Source organism: Dermacentor albipictus, chromosome 2, assembly GCF_038994185.2.
Source record: "Dermacentor albipictus isolate Rhodes 1998 colony chromosome 2, USDA_Dalb.pri_finalv2, whole genome shotgun sequence".
Taxonomy (NCBI): domain Eukaryota; kingdom Metazoa; phylum Arthropoda; class Arachnida; order Ixodida; family Ixodidae; genus Dermacentor; species Dermacentor albipictus.
The window spans coordinates 10,908,375-10,927,014 of record NC_091822.1 but is presented as its reverse complement, the minus strand read 5'-3'; the positions used below and the strand labels follow the sequence as shown (position 1 = coordinate 10,927,014).

The 18,640-nt window shown below is 46.0% G+C and overlaps 1 protein-coding gene across 2 annotated transcripts in view; it reads right to left on the bottom strand.

The window, feature by feature from the left end:
* car (vacuolar protein sorting-associated protein 33A) overlaps nt 1-18,640 on the bottom strand; it is a 212,888-nt gene that overhangs the window by 69,195 nt on the left and 125,053 nt on the right. For both annotated transcript variants that reach the window (XM_070533454.1, XM_070533453.1), the window contains one exon: nt 614-693. In XM_070533454.1, coding sequence (XP_070389555.1) covers nt 614-693 — 80 coding nt within the window. The remainder of the gene's footprint in view (nt 1-613; nt 694-18,640) is intronic.

Here is an 18,640-nt window from a genome sequence, read left to right as displayed (position 1 = left end):
AAAGCTATGGGGGCAAAGCGCATACGAGTAAGAGTGCTTTGCCCACTTTAGTTTAAGCTGGGGAAGAGAAAACAAACACATTATTAGCAACAGTTAAAAAAAATAAAACACACCACTGAATGTAAAAGTTTACTTGCAGCTTTTCCCTTCCGCGTCTGGGCAAATGCGAAACTGTCGCAAGTGGAAGCTGCACCGATCCAGCATCTGTTCCGAGCAACCTAAAGCACTGTCAAACGCTGCCAGACTACTTGGCAAGGTAGCACATGTGCAGCAGCCACGCGCCCGTATCTTTCCCTTCATAGCCACGTAAAGCTGTCTGCGAGTATATAATAGTTGATAATTCCAACTAGCTTTGGACATCTCATTGAATTATTGGACTTGACCATGTACATCTGTCCTACATTAAGCTAATCAAATAACTTAAGCTCGTATAAAATGTGCTTTGTGATTACCCTTTTCTTCTTTCAGTGTGATACATTCAGTGCTAACATGGGTCAGACAGCTGGCCCATGCTCGAGACATTTTGTGGTGGAAACCTAAGCGAAATGTAATGCAGCTTACTCGGCAAAGTAGTTAAGCTTCCTCTCAACAGTGCAACGCCAACGTTGCTTACCTTGACAATGTCCTCCTGTCGGGCAATGCAGTCCTCAATGTGAGGGTGTACCTTGTCCGTGTCCACACCATTCATGAATTCTGCGAACACACGAAAAGTGAACAGAAGTCAGATCCAGAGGTTCAGACATCAGCATTTTGCCATTACGTGAAGCATGGCAAGGCAGTGCTTTCAGGAGCCAAAGACACGTGTCAAATGGTGACCTGAAAAGCAACCAACACACGTGACCAAAGCCTTGTCAAGCCCAAGCATGATCATCACCTCTGTTTTTAAGGTGAGCCTGCATACTTCATCTGGGGAATAAGGGAGTCGGTTCTTGATGGTTAAAGGGACTGTTACTAGCCAGAATGTGTTGTGAGATGTTGATAGAAATGAAATGACCATGATTTACAGTGATAGATTCCAGCCCACTGTTCGCGGTTCAAGTAGGAATTATAAATTTAAATTGGCGAAGAAAGTCTCAGAGATTAGTAAGTGGTGCAGCCTGATGGCGAAATCTTGGCATTTCAATGTAGTATACGAGATTATGGTATATAACCCCTTCAGGTGCGAATAAAATCTTTGCAATAAAGAAAATGTATGAGCATAATTTTGTGCTCTTCACGCTTCAGATGACGAGTCTTGAAGACACCACAACAAAAATTTCATTCTTTCATTGTATTTTGCGCTGTCCCCATTCGGGGACAGGGCACCTCAATACAGAAAAAATAAAGCACAGCATTACCAGAACGTGCGGTAGTGTACTTAGCGAGATATTTGGAACAGAATGCGATTAATGAATTATGATTTGATTGGCAAATTAAAGCAAAGCCTACTTGGCGTGAAAAAGGTAAAAACAATTGTTGTGCGCTGACACGCACAAAAACACGTGTCATTTTCGACAGCGAATCGGGCACTTCGCTTTGCATCCTTCACGGCGACAGCGTTGCGAGTTTGGTGTGCTGACATACTCCGGCCAGTGATTGTAGCCATCATACCTGATGGTTACGGTCGGTAGCAAATGCGGGCTTGCCTTCTTTGCAACAGGCTCAGAGTATTCACTGCTTGGCTGACCATGCTTTTTTGGAAGAGCTCTGCTGCATGCGATTAAGCTGTTAGCAATGTCTGTTTGGAAGGCCATCATGTCCAAAGTACTTTTCTGTGCAAGCTTCTCGGCACTTGCGTCTCTCAGGTATTCTATCCAGCTGTTGCACAGCGCAAAAGACACAAAGTGAGACATGACCCTCACTGGCCACTTTCTGGTTCTTGCCGTAAGGGGGTACAACGACATTAGGAAGTCGAGTTTATCGACCACTCCCATGTACGAGTTGAACTTTAAAATCACTTCTGGGCAGTCAATTTCAATATGCTGCTTTGTTGCCTTGCTTCATTGTTTGACTTTTCCAACATTACCAATTCAAATTTGTGTGGATGCCATGTTTACGACTCCGTTATCTTGCCATCTCACAATAGCATTGTCTCCTTTCGTGGAAACGTTCCTATCCATGCTTCCCCTACCTTCTTTCTTCAGTTTTGTCACTCTTTAAGCAACACTTCGGCAGTCGGTTGGCTCGTATCGTACCGCTGGCAAGAATGCCCATTTCCTTCAGCTGCAGGATGAGTGGCACTGAGGTGAAATAGTTGTACATGAAGCACTTTAGGTTCTTTTCTTTACGCATTGCCTCGACAAGATGCATGACGACTGACCCGCCAAGATCGAGATGTGCATGTTGCGCGCTGACTCCTGTTCCCTTACCCTGGTACAGCTCAAGGTCATGAGCTAAGCCATCGGCGCTGCAGCGGGGGAACACCTTCACCCCTTCTGGATTCGGCTTTCCCTTCATAAACTGTTTTGCAGGAACACGGCCTGTGAAAGGAATCATTTGCTCATCTATACTATTGTGCTCCAAGGGTTCCAGCTGCAAGCATCATGACCTGACGGCTTCTATGACAGGGCGCACTTTCCAGAACTTGTCCTGGCTGGCTGGGTCACGAGGAGCATTTGAGTCCGTAATGTGCAGTGCAGCTCTAATTCTAAATAATCACTTTGCTGTCATAGATTCCGCTATTGCTGGAATTCTTGTCGAGGCTTGCCAATACATGCGAATTCTCGGGAATTTTAGAATTCCCATCAGCATGAGAATTCCACAAAAAACTGATTTCTTCTGCAGAAGTTCCTAGCACAAACCTATCTGTCTGGAGCACATACATGCTAGTGAATGTTGCTAGATCACTAAAAAGCGTGGGTGAAAAATACCGCTTGAAGTATGCCATGGGCTTCTCAGGTATGATCCACCTTGAGGCTTGTAGGTACAATCAGTGTTCTTAGGCTGAAAAGCTTGGGCCACCCAATTCAATGCATTCATCTTCTCGGATGATGCATCTGGCACTTGCTTGTCCTGCGTGCAAGGTGCTCCAGGAGATGCTCCTGCACTCTGCACAGTGCTATCTGTAGCAGAAGTATGAAAAGAAGCACAAAATTATTTTTAAACCTGGGATCACAAAACATGCACCATTACCGCATGCCGTGTCTCCTGCTCGGTGTGCTCGTCATCAGTGAGATCTGCATCCGAAATATCGCCGTTTTGAATTCTTCAAAATATTTTTTCAGCTGTGTCGTCATCCAGCTTCTTTCTTTCTAAACCATGCTTGGAAATGCCTGGAGAAATGAGGTTTTCTTCAAGTCAGTGAAAGAGCGACGCCGCGCCCTGAGAAAAGGAGCGTGTTGGCAAAGGCAGATTTGAGGCACCATGTCCCCGGGGGAGGACGCCAATATTCGGAAGCACGTGCAAGGCTGAATATGTTGATGATAAGAATGACAACGGTTATATCGCATTCATGGGACCTTATTATAATAAATAAATGTCAATTTGTCACTCAGCGTAGACTCTAAACACTGAAAAATGAAAGAAAACAAGAAGTACTTAGAAGAAGATAGAAGATAGTCACATCCATTTTTTCCGCGCTTCTCCGGCAGCATTTTGTTCACTTGGTGTGGGATGGCGCCACTTGTCCATTAAAGTGGCTCAGGGGGCGTGTTCCGGTGCATTCACAACGACGTTTTTCTTTGGACTTTTACACAACAGGGCGCGTGAAGTTCACGTCCCCGCGTGGGGACACGGCGCCCGAAGGGGATAAGTCGGCTGCCATTAAATACAGCATGACCACTATCTTTTCTATTGCTTAAAATTGCAGTTCGTATATTATTACACACTTGCGCTTTGTCCTACGTGAATGACAAAATAAAGAGAATCCATGCTAACGAGCAGCACACGCGTCCCACATCGCATGGTGGCACACATGCTGTTGCACGCACACGAGTTTGGGAGCAAGCTGCCCTACAATATCAGCACATGCATGACTACGGCCACACACTGAACCGTATATCATGTGGAAAAGTGTTGTTTTGCTTTCAAGAACTTAGCTTGGCTTAGCTAAAGAAACACTCTTCGCTGGTTAATGACCAAAGCAGTTGGACAGGAAACCATGAGAACACATAGCTATTATTATAGAAATAAATTTACATCTTGGAAAACATGAATCGCAGGAACATCAGCTTGAAAAACAAAGGAATACTTTCTCACAGCTAAGGGCACACGTGTCATCTGCCTCCAACTACTACTGGTGTATAATGGCTATCGCGCTCACCTATAACTTTTTTCGCCATGCTTCCAGTGAGCATTGGCACATCCTCAATGTGGATGGAAAAATTCAAATAAAAAAATGTTCCGTATTACCACTTCGTGATTAAACACCCTGACCAGTACGCTTTCCATTGTAATAAATGGCTACCATGAAAATTGTTTGTCAGTTCCTTTGATGCTGAAGAGACGTGCATAAAGCAAGAAAGCTTCTCTCTTATGAAGGCATTTTCTTTTAGAATGGAGATGGTAAACCATCTTCTTTTTTACTGTTTTTGTTGTCACATCAATGTCAAGTGGTTAAATAGAGGAAACAGTGGCAGCACACAAGTCAATGGCAAAAAAAGAGTGGCAAAAGAAGTCAATCACTGTAAAAAGATGGGCCCGATTCAGTGTTAAAGTTTAAGCTTTGTGCTGAATTTTTGCGTACCATGGGAATTTTAAACTGTCAAAAGCTTCTGGCAGAGTAAAATATTCTGCAGAACCTATCTCACGATGACTGTTGGTGGTATTACCATCAACAATGCGTAAATACAATCGAAGCCAGTTATAACAATACTAGTTTTTACAATATATTGGTTATAACAACGAAAAGCTCCTGAACCGTCAACTTCTGTACATTTTCCATGGGGAAATAACCTGCTTACTACAATGTCCTCATGCCGCATTATTGGTTACAACAATGAAGTCTGGCCGCTGGGTGTCCATACCGAAAGATAATTGAATGCAAAATTCTGGAAAAGAAAAAAGAAAAAGTGAAATGCGAGCCGCTGCACGATCGCACACCACAGCAACTGTCGTTATGCACTCCTCTTCTTGAGAGATGCATGCCAGTTCCGCACGCATTTCTCCTGTCGCCTTTCCACCCCTCCGAACCCAAATGGGCTGTGCCCATAGCTCTGTGCCATGCCACCCTCCGAAACACTAATGTACCATGCCAAATGCACTGACAAAAGCTGCAGACACTGTTCCCACATTGCTCGCTGGGCCCTCGCAGTTGGTTTTCTATTCTATGGCCAATGCTTTTCTCTATGCTATGGCCCTCATTCTGCACAATTCTGCTAACAGATTATGTCCCTCATGCTTGTCTTTGTTCGTTGCATCAAAGTCGTTCCTGGCCGCATTGTTTCACAGCTTTGCTAGACTCTCCACCAAAACGGAAGATGGCTGACCCGCTCACTGATCATCAGCAATGCACGACTTTGCCGGTGAAAAGAAAGCGCATTGCTATAGATTTGTAAATGAAATTCTTTTAACTGCTGAGGCAATCGTGGCAAACGTGCTTGCATTGGATAGCAAGTGATGGCCACGACAGCAGCGCTGACACGGTAGAGCAGGCTGCCTCAACATTGTCCCTGCGGCAAGTCCTGTAGATGATTCAGTCCCTCATGTGCTTCACTATAGGGAGCACCTGAATGCCTTGGAGAAGGATGTCAGCAAGCTTCGCGTAAAGCAAGCAAGGCTGACGGACATGCGGTTCTCTTGTGCAAGCCAGTGGGAAGTACATGGCAAGATCCTTGTGATCACGTCCCAGCGTTTCCTCCGGATTTCTCAAGCTGAGATGCTGCCGCAGCAACCTTCCCATATCTTTTAAAAGGCACCTTTTGGTGCCACCAAAGCGATGCCTCGGCGGAGCTCCTATATCACTTGCCGCCCGTGACCCCCATTTGCAATTGTTATAGCAGTGCCATTCTTGAAAGCCAACAGCCACGGCTTATTAACAACATGCAATCGGAGTGAGTAAGAAGCAAAGTTAAACAGTTGTTTAAATGAGTCAACACAATCAAAAGCCGGATGAAGGAAGGTGGTGGGGAGGAGAACTGGCCTCCTCGCCATTATAGTTTTCTCGGAACAGATATGCCATCCAACATATGGATATTTTTTTTTCATGCAACACAGTTATAACAATTATCGGTTACACATAACAATATAATTTTCATGGAACTCAGATATTGTTATAAGTGGGTTCGACTGTATAGCCACACAATGCATTGCCACCGTAAAAATGAGTTATGTGTGAGGCATGTACTGCAGTGGGACTCCTCTTTCATGCTTCCCTTGGCGCCTTCTATCAGCCGTGCCACGAAGCCTGCAAATGGCCTCCGAAATTCATGGCACGCTGGCGCATGTGAATGCTGAGAAATGCGCCATGTAGCAGCAGGGCTCCTCTCTTACACTTGTTTCTCCACACACTGTGCCAAGGCCTAGGAACGCAGAGAATTGCTCCCTCGCTTGCTGCACCCTCAGTGGCACATGCTCAGTGACTCTAGCTGACGAGACGTTCATTAAAGAGCAGCGTAGTGCATTCATGGCACAGCTCGCTAGAAGGTTGGCGTGAAAGGCGGGCCTTGAAAAGTGGCACCTACCCAATGCATTTGTGGTGTAGCCTGCTGATGCATCGGATTGCTGTCCTTGAGGAAGCCTTGTGATGTGGGTTCAATTTCACTCAACATTGGAGAAACTTAAGGCACATTCCCAGTGGCACATACCTAATAACCCCAAGTTTGCATCAAAGATGTTCATTGAAGAGCGACACACACATACTGGCACATACCCAGAGAGCCAAGTTGACATCAAAACGTTTCTGGCAACAGCAGTGCCTACCCAGTCCCGCATCTGCAGTCATCAACATTGGCGTGAAAGAGCTTCACTGAAGAGAGGAACATATGTGCACAACAGCACCTACTCAGTAACCCAAGTTGATCTGATGGTTGGCTTCATACCCTTATACCCTAGCACAGCAGCCTGATGCAATAAGCATTCATGAAGTACCCAGTGACCCAGGTGTGCAGGAAAACGATTAGATACAAACATAAAGAGATACATAGAAACATTGATACAAACAGATAAATAGCCCCCAGAAAGTCCATGAAGCATCCTAAGAGTGTTAACGGATCAAAACTGACACCCACATTACTCCAGTGATATGTCAACTTACAAAAGGACTAGCATATTTACTTGAATCTAGGCCAATAGTTCTTTCCAAATAATCATATACAAAACTCTAGGGTTGGCTTAGATTCGAGGATCTTAAAAAAACGTGCCTGTTTGTAAACGAAAATTGTAAATATGGTCCATAGCTAGCGCCATCTAGAAAAGTCAGGGTCGCAGCCGCTTCTAGCCGGGCCAGTAGCCAACTGAAGTACACAAGCGATGTCGCCGCTTCCACTTGTGTCGTATGAGAGCTGGTTCTATGGTATCGGCGTGCGGCATGGCGTTATCGTAATGGCACACTATAGTGCCACCTTCAAACGAAAAGTTGTGCTAGCCACAGAGGCATAGTAAGCCAGGCAGGACTTCAGCATCGATGAGAAAAACATCCTTCGTTGAAAGGGGCAATGGGAGACGCTTTTGCGCATGCCACAACAAGGAGATGACAGCGATGAGGAAGATAAGCATACAATAACCGAGAGGAGTTGTTCACCAAGATCGCACCACGTTTCAACGCGTGCGATGCCGCAATGTCTGCACATGCATAAGTGCGCAGACGCGAGCTTGCGCGCGTCCGCAAGCAAACATGTGGTCTGGGCTAAAGGGACGAGGCTAACGGTGGTGACGACACAGAGTGAGCTCGGCATGTACATATTAAATAAATGCTGTTACCGTTTCGTGAATTCTGTCCTCGCTCTTTTTGTTCGGCCTACATTCGAGGTAAGTTTTAAAATTTTTTCTGGCTTCGGACATTTGGGGGTCGACTTAGAATCAAGGACGGCCTAGATTCGAGTAAATATGGTATAACTACAACCTCAACGAAGCAAGAAATACGGATGAAATGTCAATTTTCTTAAGGGTAACGTTCAGCCCTATCAAATCCTGGAAATTCCTGGACGACAGAGGTGAGCACAATATGGAGACAGTGACACACAAGCTGCATGGTTACAGGAAGTGACAGCAGACTGTCAAGAGAGAATAAAATTAAAACCTGTCAGCAGACCCAAGTGAAACCGAGTTCCTGCATTTATACAGCTCCTTGGAGCACAAGTTCCATATCTGTCCATACCCTGTGCATCAATGCAAATCTGCTGATGTTTCTCTTATGCATGCAGAAGATGCAAAGAAGATAAGATCGCAGCGGCTGATATGTACCGTGAATATGCTCTCAGTCAGAATGTGCAAGAGGTCTATGTTTTGTTGTGGCGCAGCCAATAGCTGTGGCGCTGGCATGGCCATTCGAATAAAAAACACACAGGGTGAGGCCGTTGAGTTGTGCTGCGCCGGCATGACCATGCGAGGGTGAGAGTGCTGTCTTGGACCCAGTGTTCTTAAACATACTTCAGTTCCACAAGCTCCCTATGTGTGGCCACTGTGGCCACTGACCGGCATGGCCACAGTGGCTATAGCTAGAACTACTGGCGCAGCAATCAAGTCTTGTGTCAGGCACCGCATGTTATGTCTCAAAATGGCAAAGGGCATTCTTTAGATGCTTCCCACTAGGCAGCCCCTTTCATCAGCAACCATCGAGACGTTAGCGAAGCCCTGGTGCCGACTGTTGACGGGTCAACAAAGAAGCTCCCCTGAAGATAACAAACAACGAACACTAGATTCTGTAGGCGCGGTAACAGCTGTGTAGGTCGGGCTTCCCGGGTCGCTGCAAGTTGACCATCACAAAGAGCCCCCTAATTGATGCAAGGGGAAAACATCAAGGACTTCTGTGGGAACTGCGTCAACTTCAGGTTCCCAAATTACAATCGTGCATCAGTGGAGGCGGAGTCTGGTGGAACAGTGCAACATCAAGGGTGGGATTTTGCGAATGTTTCGATGATCGTGATTGGCTAAGACACAGTCATCAGATTCCCTAGTCTAGTCACCTAGGAAAACGAACTGCTTTAAAACACTCACTGAACACACTTACAAGGCACACTCACTGCACCAAAGGTGCAGTGAGTGTGTCCCGACGGTTGCTGACACGCATGTGCTCAGACGTGCGCTACAACATTGGAGTGGGCTCCTATATCCTGAGCCAGTGTAAATATACACCATTTTTCTTTCGCTCCTCCTCCCAAACTTACTCATCCCTGTGCCTGGAGGATTCCTGGCCTAAACACTGCGCCGAACCACTGCAACAGCCTCGTGTAGTCCTGCTGCGCTGGGTTGTTTGTGTCAGCTGACTGGTACAGTTTGTTTGCTGGCAAATGTAGTTTAGCTGTACATTCACAGCTCTATTATAAACCAGCTATACTTAAAGGGACCCTCAAACAATTTTGACGATTTTCTGCACACTTACTGAGTCGTTAGAGTAGGTCCTTCTTATCATTGATTGACGCATCTAAGTGCTCCGCGTGAAGAGTAATTTATTATAAGGTTTTAAAGATGCACATCGCTGCTGATCGCAGCACACTGCGCGGCGAAATTTTAAGCTGCCCCTACCCATATGATGCAAATCACTCATATGACGTCAGTGGGGCGAGCTAGCCGATTGGCTGACCAGGGCACGTGATCGATCATTTTTCCAACTTTATGGTAAACAAGTGATGTTTGTAATATTTGGAATGTTAGTTAACTTGTTTTTATAGGAAGAAAGTAACACAAAGGGAATGCACAAGAACAATTCTTCAGTACCCTTAAGCACTTCCGGCACACAACAAGTGTCGTCTGCTTGTGTTACACGCTCCGTCTTTGACGAGAGCTCCGCCGCCTGTGTCGGTATGTCTTTTCGCGAGCGCTATGATTCGACTTTGTTGCGTTGTGCACTGCAAACGTAGCGACTGGCAATATGTCAAGCTGCGACATCGTGTCCCTCTGAAAGCCAGTAGACGAGCGGACTGCCTGCAGCACATCGGACTGCCACTATCCTATTGGTGCCAGGATTTGCGCGATTGTGGCGGTCACTTTATACCAGGAGATTACTAACGCAATAGCGTTTCGAGAGTCCGGTATTAGGATAAACGCAAGCGCAAAGGGGACAGGGCCTGGCCGTGTCCCCTTGCATGTCGTTTCATGGGATGAACCGAAGCGCAAATGTGAATGGTCTGCATGGTGCAGCCACCTGGTGGCACAGAGCACAACCAGGCACAGTAGCAGTAACAAACTGTATTCTTCTTTGCTGCTGGTGTCAATTTTTCGCAGGAGTGTACTCGTTAACACATTGTTTTTGTAAATGTTTAATATGTTTTACACTTAGAGCAATATTAGCTCTTTCTTTGGCTGGTTAAGCTCTGCGCCAACGGGTGGCTGGACCGTGGAGACCAATCAGGCAGCTCACGTACGTCTACACTTCATCAGTTCCTTCATCACCTTGAGTTTATGCTTCCACCATTCTGGTGAAATGTTCCGCTAGCGTGTGGTTAACGAAATACCAGACACGTTCGGCACAGCGACAGAATGCTCGCAACGCACGCTGCTTCAATAGCTCTCGCTTGGGGTCAACAGCCAAGCGGCTAGCGGAGAGGTTTCGCGCGGGCCGGGGCGGGCTCCAAAGCAACCGGAAGTGGACGATGTGACGTCGTATCGTGACGCAAAGCCAGTGAAGGCCGAGCTTAGCCCCGATCGGTCGGTGAACGAGTTGAGGAGGAAAAGCATGGCTAGGGAGGAGGGTAACTTGTAATCGCTTGTAGCTCCATTAATACGTAACGCTCCACTTAAATTGTGGTGTGAATGTTCTACTTAAACTGTACCCTACGCATCTACAACATTTGTCCAAACTGTTTCCGGGGCCCTTCAAGTAAAAAGGACTTTACTTTTGGTGCTGCAGTCGTGTACCTCTTCACGCACTGTGCACTGTCTGCTGCTGCAATATAATTGCTGTGTTGGGCCATTTTCCTCAACTGGCCATTGCTGCTTGCTTTTTGGTGACTGTATCTTAGCTGACTGGAAAACTAAATGTGAATAAATTACATAAAGACACATGGAACAGATGAGCACTGCAGTGGTATTTTTGTGCAACTTATTCGCACTAGTTTTCCAACTAACATGTCAGACTAAAAAGCCCAACAGTTAGTCCTTCAAATAAATTTTAGTTGCCCACACAGTATTTTGTGCCAAGGAGGTCCCTGTATTTGCATTTGCCATAGTGGCACTCTGAAAAGACACATTTACACAGTAACTTTAGCATGACACCATAGTGCAAGTGAGCAGTTATACGCTACGATTCTGCTTTCCAACGAACTCAATTTAGAAAAATATGAAGCACCACATTGTTTTTTTGGACTACTTACTCTTAAGAGGGGATTTGGTTTTTCAACTAAGCTTCCTTATTCATGAATTTTTATGAAAATTGGAACAAATATTTAGAATGTCTCCCTGATGCTTTCATAAAAGCTCCAGAGTAATACCTTGAGAACATTTTATTCAGCAGAATTTTTCGCCTTAGCATTTCCTGGAGGGCCTGGGGAGCATAAAGAATGCAATGGAAGGCTCCTTGAATATTGACTGCATAGCTAAATGTGTGCTGAAGGGCTCGACATTATTTTTCTTTTCTTGCAACTGCAACACGAATTGTTTGGATTGTCATTTTTTACGTCACATCAAGCACGCTTTTGAAGGAAACAAATAGCCACATTTTAAAATTATAGAAAGTCAAGATGTGAGAATGTCACAACCTGCACTCTAGTCCAAGAAACATGACAAAAAAGCGGAGTCAAAATAGGCCACACGGTAACAAAGAAATCGGCTCCCAAAGATGAGCAGAAAGGCAAAAAGTAAAAAAAAAAGAACAGTTTTGAGAAAACATCGTTAGAATTTTCACCTTCTCCTTGGTTCTCTAAAAGGCACCAAACCTTTAGCCTTTGGTGTGTTTTGTGATGTGTGGCTTCTTGGACATGTGGCTTCAGCTCTGGTGTGCCTTCATCCCTCTCCCCCCCCCCCCCCCCTTTTTTCTTATGGCATTATTTACTGCTGTTCTACAGCCAGCATGGTGCCTGGGTTTAAAACCCAGTGAGGTGCAAAACGTGTGTGGGCAAGAATATAGTTCCAGTGTTGTACCTGCAGACTGCCTCATTAACAGTGCAAACAGTGAAAGTGAAAATGTTTTTTCTTTTGGTAGAAAGGACTGTATATCACTGAATGAAGGCTCTCAGCAGCCTTCCAAGTCGTCTTTCCTTGACAATGGCTGTGAAGCTAGGATCAAGAGCCAGAGATAGATAGGCAGCAATGCAGCTGCTAGGTGTTTTTACAGCTTGTACTGTTGTTTGATATGTCTTGCTTCTGCAGCCCAGTGTCTGCCCTAGCTCAAGGGGCCTAGTGAACAGAGCTTACGATGAGGTCCTCTTTTAAAGGAGTGGTATGATAGATATTGTTACGAGATATAGTGATATATGATCAGAGTTGTGGGTCCGCCGTGCCCATGCGCCAAATGCCTGGGCGGGAGTCTGACCAGTTGACGCTCAATATGGGATGTGGTCACACAGTCCAAATTGCCAATGTCCAAAGTGCCTAGCTGCGGGTCCCACCAGTCAACTATCAATGTGCTTAGTCACGCAGCCCAAGGTGCCAATGCACGAAATGCCTAGCCACGGGTTCAACGAGTCGATGCTCAATGTGCTTAGCCACACTATCCTAAGTGCCGATACACGCCTAGCCGTGGGTCTGAGGAGTAGACACTCAATGTACTTAGTCACACAGTATGAGATGCTGATGCGCGAAATGCCTAACCGCGGGTCCAAGGAGTAGACGCTCGATGTGCTCAGTCACGCCATCCAAGTGATGATACACGGAATGGCTAGCCACGAGTCCAACCAGTCAACGCTCAATGTGCTTGAACTTGAACTTTATTTCGATCATTGATGTAGGAGGAGAGGAAAAAAGCTGCATAAACAGCTTGCCTGGCCATCTGCCCCCTCCTGGATACAGCAGGTGCCTTACAAAAAAAATTACAACAAAAATGTGAAGTATTTCAAATAAGACTGAACACAGACTATAGGTTTATGTTACAAAGGGTATTGTAGCACACAAGAAAAGGCAGGAGAAAAAAAAGGAAGTATATATATCTCGGTTTGCAAGCTTGGTCATGCAGTCCGAGGTGGCGATGCGCGAAATGCCTAGCCGCTGGTCCGAGGAGTGCGCACGTAATGTACTTGATCACCAAGTCTGAAGCACCGATGCTCGAAAGGCTTAGCAGTGTGTCCAAAGATAACGCAAACGATGCTTGTTCGTGAAGTCCGCGTTGCCGATGCTCGGAAGCTTAGGCGCGAGTGTGAGACGACGAGCAATGGAGGGATCGGCCGTGCTTCTGCGATGTCCACGTAGCGCTTGTTTTGACAATCTCCGAGATTACAATGGTTGAGACTTCGAGAGCTCGCGAAGTAAATGCAAAGAGCAGATGACGCCCCTACAGACAGAGCGCTGGACCAATGGCAAAGCACACTTGAGCCACGTAGTGGTCGCTGCCAATCAGCAACTTCGGAATGACCTTCAATCATTTGCTTTTTGTGTGCTTGTTTCTGTGCGAAGTAGATAGCTGAAACAACAAATTTGTAGATGGCGAAACGCACTTTCTGACGAGACCAAGAAGGCGGCGCTGGGTTGTGCCGTTTCGGAGATATTGTGGTTTGCAGAATGCTATTTTTCTGTGATTTCCGATAAATTTTTTGCCACCATGGCTGATACAACTGCATTTTGTCATCACCATGATGTTTATGATATGATACAACTGCATTTTGTCATCACCATGATGTTTATGATAAAGTCCAAGGGCAATAACACTGTCGCCGTGGGTCATATGCTGTATGCATGAGTAAAAGCATGTGAGGGGAGCCAAAAATCGCAGCTCAATCTGGCACGCATCTTCCATTGTGAGAAAGGCTGTAGATAGATGGAACGGAGGGAGGGGGGTGTTGTGCTCCGGCAGAAACTACGCATTTTACGACCAGGGGCAAGGGGCATTGACGATTGTGGCTCAATCTCGCGTGCCATATACAGGGTCCTGATTATTGGGTTGCACGTGTTAAAAAAAAAGATTTTGCACTTACCGCTGGACTGTTCCAGCTCAACTTTTGCAGAATGATTGCATTTTGTCCGCTTCATTTACCATAACACTTGGCACGATTAGGTGCCTATTTTTCAAGACAAAAATTAGAAACTGTTTTCGCATCTGAAAAGCCGGCCCTGGCACAGACTTGTGTCGCCGCCTGCTGGCAGCAGCAGGAAGGTGCTGCTGCCACGCCAGCAGCCAATTTAAAGATACCTTTTTGCCTGCGAAGCAGCTCCTTCCTGCTGCAGCCTGCAAGCCGCGACACAAGTCTGTGCCAGGGCTGGCTTTTCAGACGCCGTTTTTCCCATAGGCGAAAACAGTTTCTCATTTTTGTCTTAAAAAACAGGCGACAAATCGTGCCAAGTGTTATGGTAAATGAAGCGGAGAAAATGCAATCGTTCTGAAATATTTTAGCAAGAGCAGTGCAGCAGTCAGTGCAAAGTCTTTTTTTGAACACACGCAGAGAAATATTCGGGACCCTGTATGGAGGAAAGCAGGGAGGCAGCGTGGCAGGGAGGAAGTTGGGCTTCGACACAACCAACAAACGAATACTTCGCACGGCCACACATGGTCGCACACACCGTATCTTGAAAGGGATCTGCAGTCGGCTCATACTTTTGTGCGTACTGTGTCCTCGCCGCTCTTGCGTTGAAGCGATCGACTGCACGACGGTCACACCAGCGTTTTGACAGCGAGTGTCCGTGCTCATTGAGTGTGATGTGTTCATGTTTGCTTGTGCGCAATGACACCATGCTTGTTAATTCAGTTAGTAAGGGAATGCTTCCAAGTTTATTTGACCAATAAAACGCATCTTTACTTTACTTTGTATGGCTGTCTACAAATTTGCTATTAGAATTAATGCTTTGCCTTTCGGGCGAAACTGTGACTTTTTAAAACGAAGTTTTTTTGCCTTTCTTCGATTTTCCCGCTGCTGCCATTCTGACACGTCGCTAATGCCAGCCATGTCAGGACTTGGTTGAGACGCACGCCACTAATCTGGCTGTGTCAGGACATGGTTGAGATGTGGCCATGTCACAAATAAAAGGCATGTACTGTCGGCATTTTGTTTCATGAGATTTGTTTATGAGCTGTCATTCTCAAAATTCCGAGGGATACCTTTGTAAAGAATGTAAGACAAGCTATGAGCCATGTGAAGGGCCTGCCTGGTTCTGGTCTAGAATGATTTCTGCAGATTTTCTGCGACACAGGGCCCTTAACGCTATCGCAATAATACATGACAGGAGTGTGGCACGAAGGAAAGACGACCCGAGAAGCTCATGTCAAGATTTATGCCGCATCGTACATGCATAATGCACCTCTGGACGCCGTCATTAGGCGGGACACCCCACAAATGCAGTGCAGGAGCTGCCGCGCTCGTCTCCATGCTCACCTGCAACAGCAACAACAGTAGATGGAGGAGGTGGGGAGAATGTCAGAGAGGGAATAGAGAGAGAGAGAGGGCAGTTCTGTGAGTTACAATGCTACAACCCAGAATGGTGCTGCAGCGTGCACTTAGTACTGAGTAGACAGAGGCTCGTAAAGGCATCGAGCGGAGCAAGAACAATAAACACGAGTAGCGCAGGCAAAGTAAATTTCACATCACGTCACAACTTTCGTATGCCCTCAACATCACCAACAAATAACATCAATGATATCAGTGCATCAGTGCATACTCTTTTAGCAATCTTGTGTTGTTTTCAGTGAAAGTAGATTAAAATCACATAGAAAAAAAGTCATAGCAACTGAAAATGTAATTTTCAAAAAATTAATCTTATCGGTCATATTTTAAAAATGTAAGAACCCCGTCTTCCCTTACGGAACAGTTTTGGAGGACCTCATCTCTGTGAGGGGATTACAAAAGTACCTTTCGAATGCTGATGTGTGACCAAGCACACGCTTTTTGCAATTGAGCAGTCAGCTGCTAACATCCTGCTACGTGTGACATTGTTCGAATGCTGCTGACATTGGTTGGAATGACTGTCGATGTGGACGAAGCCAATGTTGCAGAGTCAATCATGGATGTGGGCATCACTCCTGAAATGCAAGGCTTTGTCTGCGATGAATCAGTTAAAGAAAGTGAGGAGACTGTGGAACTGGTACCATCACTTGCATAAGCATCAGCCACAGTTGATGCCAATAGCTCATGCCCACGTGTTAAGCTGCAGCGGTGGCGTAGAGGTAGAACACCCGCCTCGCATGCAAGAGGTCCGTGGTTCGAATCCCGGTGCCGCGCAATTTTCCCCCGGATTAAAAAAAAAATATGCATGTTGATAAAATTGCGTAAACAGGCCTGGAGTGTGGCCTGATCCCGGTGACCAGAACCGGTAACGCACTCCCTCACCAGAGCGGGATTGGCCACCCTGGTGCAGTACTTGGCCACAACCTCCCATATGAACACCACAATCAAACCCCGGCCCTCAGTCCCCAGCAGCTGCGAAGCAACTGACCACGGCGGCGGTCAGACCTGCGACACAGCAGAGGCTGCTAAGAATCCTTGGCTCCAGACAGGCCGCCATAGGAATATGAACCTGGCAACGTTTAACGCTAGAACATTATCTAATGAGGCGAGTCTAGCAGTGCTATCGGAGGAATTAGCGGGCATAAAATGGGATATAATAGGGCTCAGTGAAGCTAGGAGGCCAAAAGAAGCATATACAGTGCTAAAAAGCGGGCACGTCCTGTGCTACCGAGGCTTATCGGAGAGACAAGAACTAGGAGTCAGATTCCTGATTAATAAGAACATAGCTGGTAACATATAGGAATTCTATAGCATTAACGAGAGGCTGGCAGGTCTTGTTGTGAAACTTAATAAGAGGTAAAAATTGAAGTTCGTACAGGTGTACGCCCTTACATCGAGTCATGATCACCAGGAAGTTGAAAGCTTCTATGCAGACGTGGAACCGGCGATGGGTAAGGTGAAAGCAAAATACACTGTACTGACGGGGCGACTTCAATGCCAAGGTAGGCAAGAAGCAGGCTGGAGACAAGGCCGTGGGGGAATATGGCATAGGCACTAGGAATAGCAGGGGAGAGTTATTAGAAGAGTTTGCGAAGCAGAATAATATGCGAATAATGAATACCTTCTTCCGCAAGCGGGATAGCCGAAAGTGGACGTGTAGGAGCCCGAACGGCGACACTAGAAATGAAATAGACTTCATACTCTGCACTAACCCTGGCATCATACAAGATGTGGACGTGCTCAGCAAGGTGCGCTGCAGTGACCATAGGATAGTAAGAACTCGAATTAGCCTCGACCTGTGGAGGGAACGGAAAAAACTGGTACATAAGAAGCCGATAGCCGATCAATGAGTTAGCGGTAAGAGGGAAAATAGAGGAATTCCAGATCAAGCTACAGAACAGGTATTCGGCTTTAATTCAGGAAGAGGACCTTAGTGTTGAAGCAATGAACAACAATCTTGTGGGCATCATTAAGAAGTGTGCAATAGAAGTCGGTGGTAACTCCGTTAGACAAGATACCCGTAAGCTATCGCAGGAGACGAAAGAACTGATCAAGAAACGCCAATGTATGAAAGCCTCTAACCCTACAGCTAGAATAGAACTGGCAGAACTTTCCAAGTAAATCAACAAACGTAAGAGAGCTGACATAAGGAAGTATAATATGGATAGAATTGAACATGCTCTCAGGAACGGAGGAAGCCTAAAAGCAGTGGAGAAGAAACTAGAAATTGGCAAGAATCAGATGTATGCGTTAAGAGATAAAGCCGGCAATATCATTACTAATATGGATGAGACAGTTCAAGTGGCTAAGGCGTTCTATAGAGATTTATACAGTACCAGTGGCACCCACGACGATATTGGAAGTGCGAATAGTCTAGAGGAATTCGAAATCCCACAGGTAATGCCGGAAGAAGTAAAGAAAGCCTTGAGAGCATGCAAAGGGGGAAGGCAGCTAGGGAGGTTCAGGTAACAGCAGATTTGTTGAAGGATGGTGGGCAGATTGTTCTAGAGAAACTGGCCACCCTGTATACGCAATGCCTTATGACTTCGAGCGTACTGGAATCTTGGAAAAACGCTAACATAATCCTAATTCATAAGAAAGGGGACGCCAAAGACTTGAAAAATTATAGACCGATCAGCTTACTGTCCGTTGCCTACAAAGTATTTACTAAGGTAATTGCAAATAGAATCAGGAACAAATCAGGAACACCTTAGACTTCCGTCAACCAAAGGACCAGGCAGGATTCCATAAAGGCTACTCAACAATAGACCATATTGTCACGTGGTGGTGACGTTGAAGAAGACAGTAGTAATACTGCGAAAGACAATACTAACTTTTATTGGGCAAACCTGTGCGCACAAAAACAGGCTACACTTATAGCACAACGATAGCGGCAAACACGGTCGGCGATCGTCAAAAATCTGATCAGCGGGTCAAGCGCGTCGGCTTTTATATAGCAGTCGTCGAATGTTCCAGACTAAGCGTTCGGGCCCACGTGCCTTCCACAAAGTTCTACACCGTTCGCGTCACGCGATGAAATC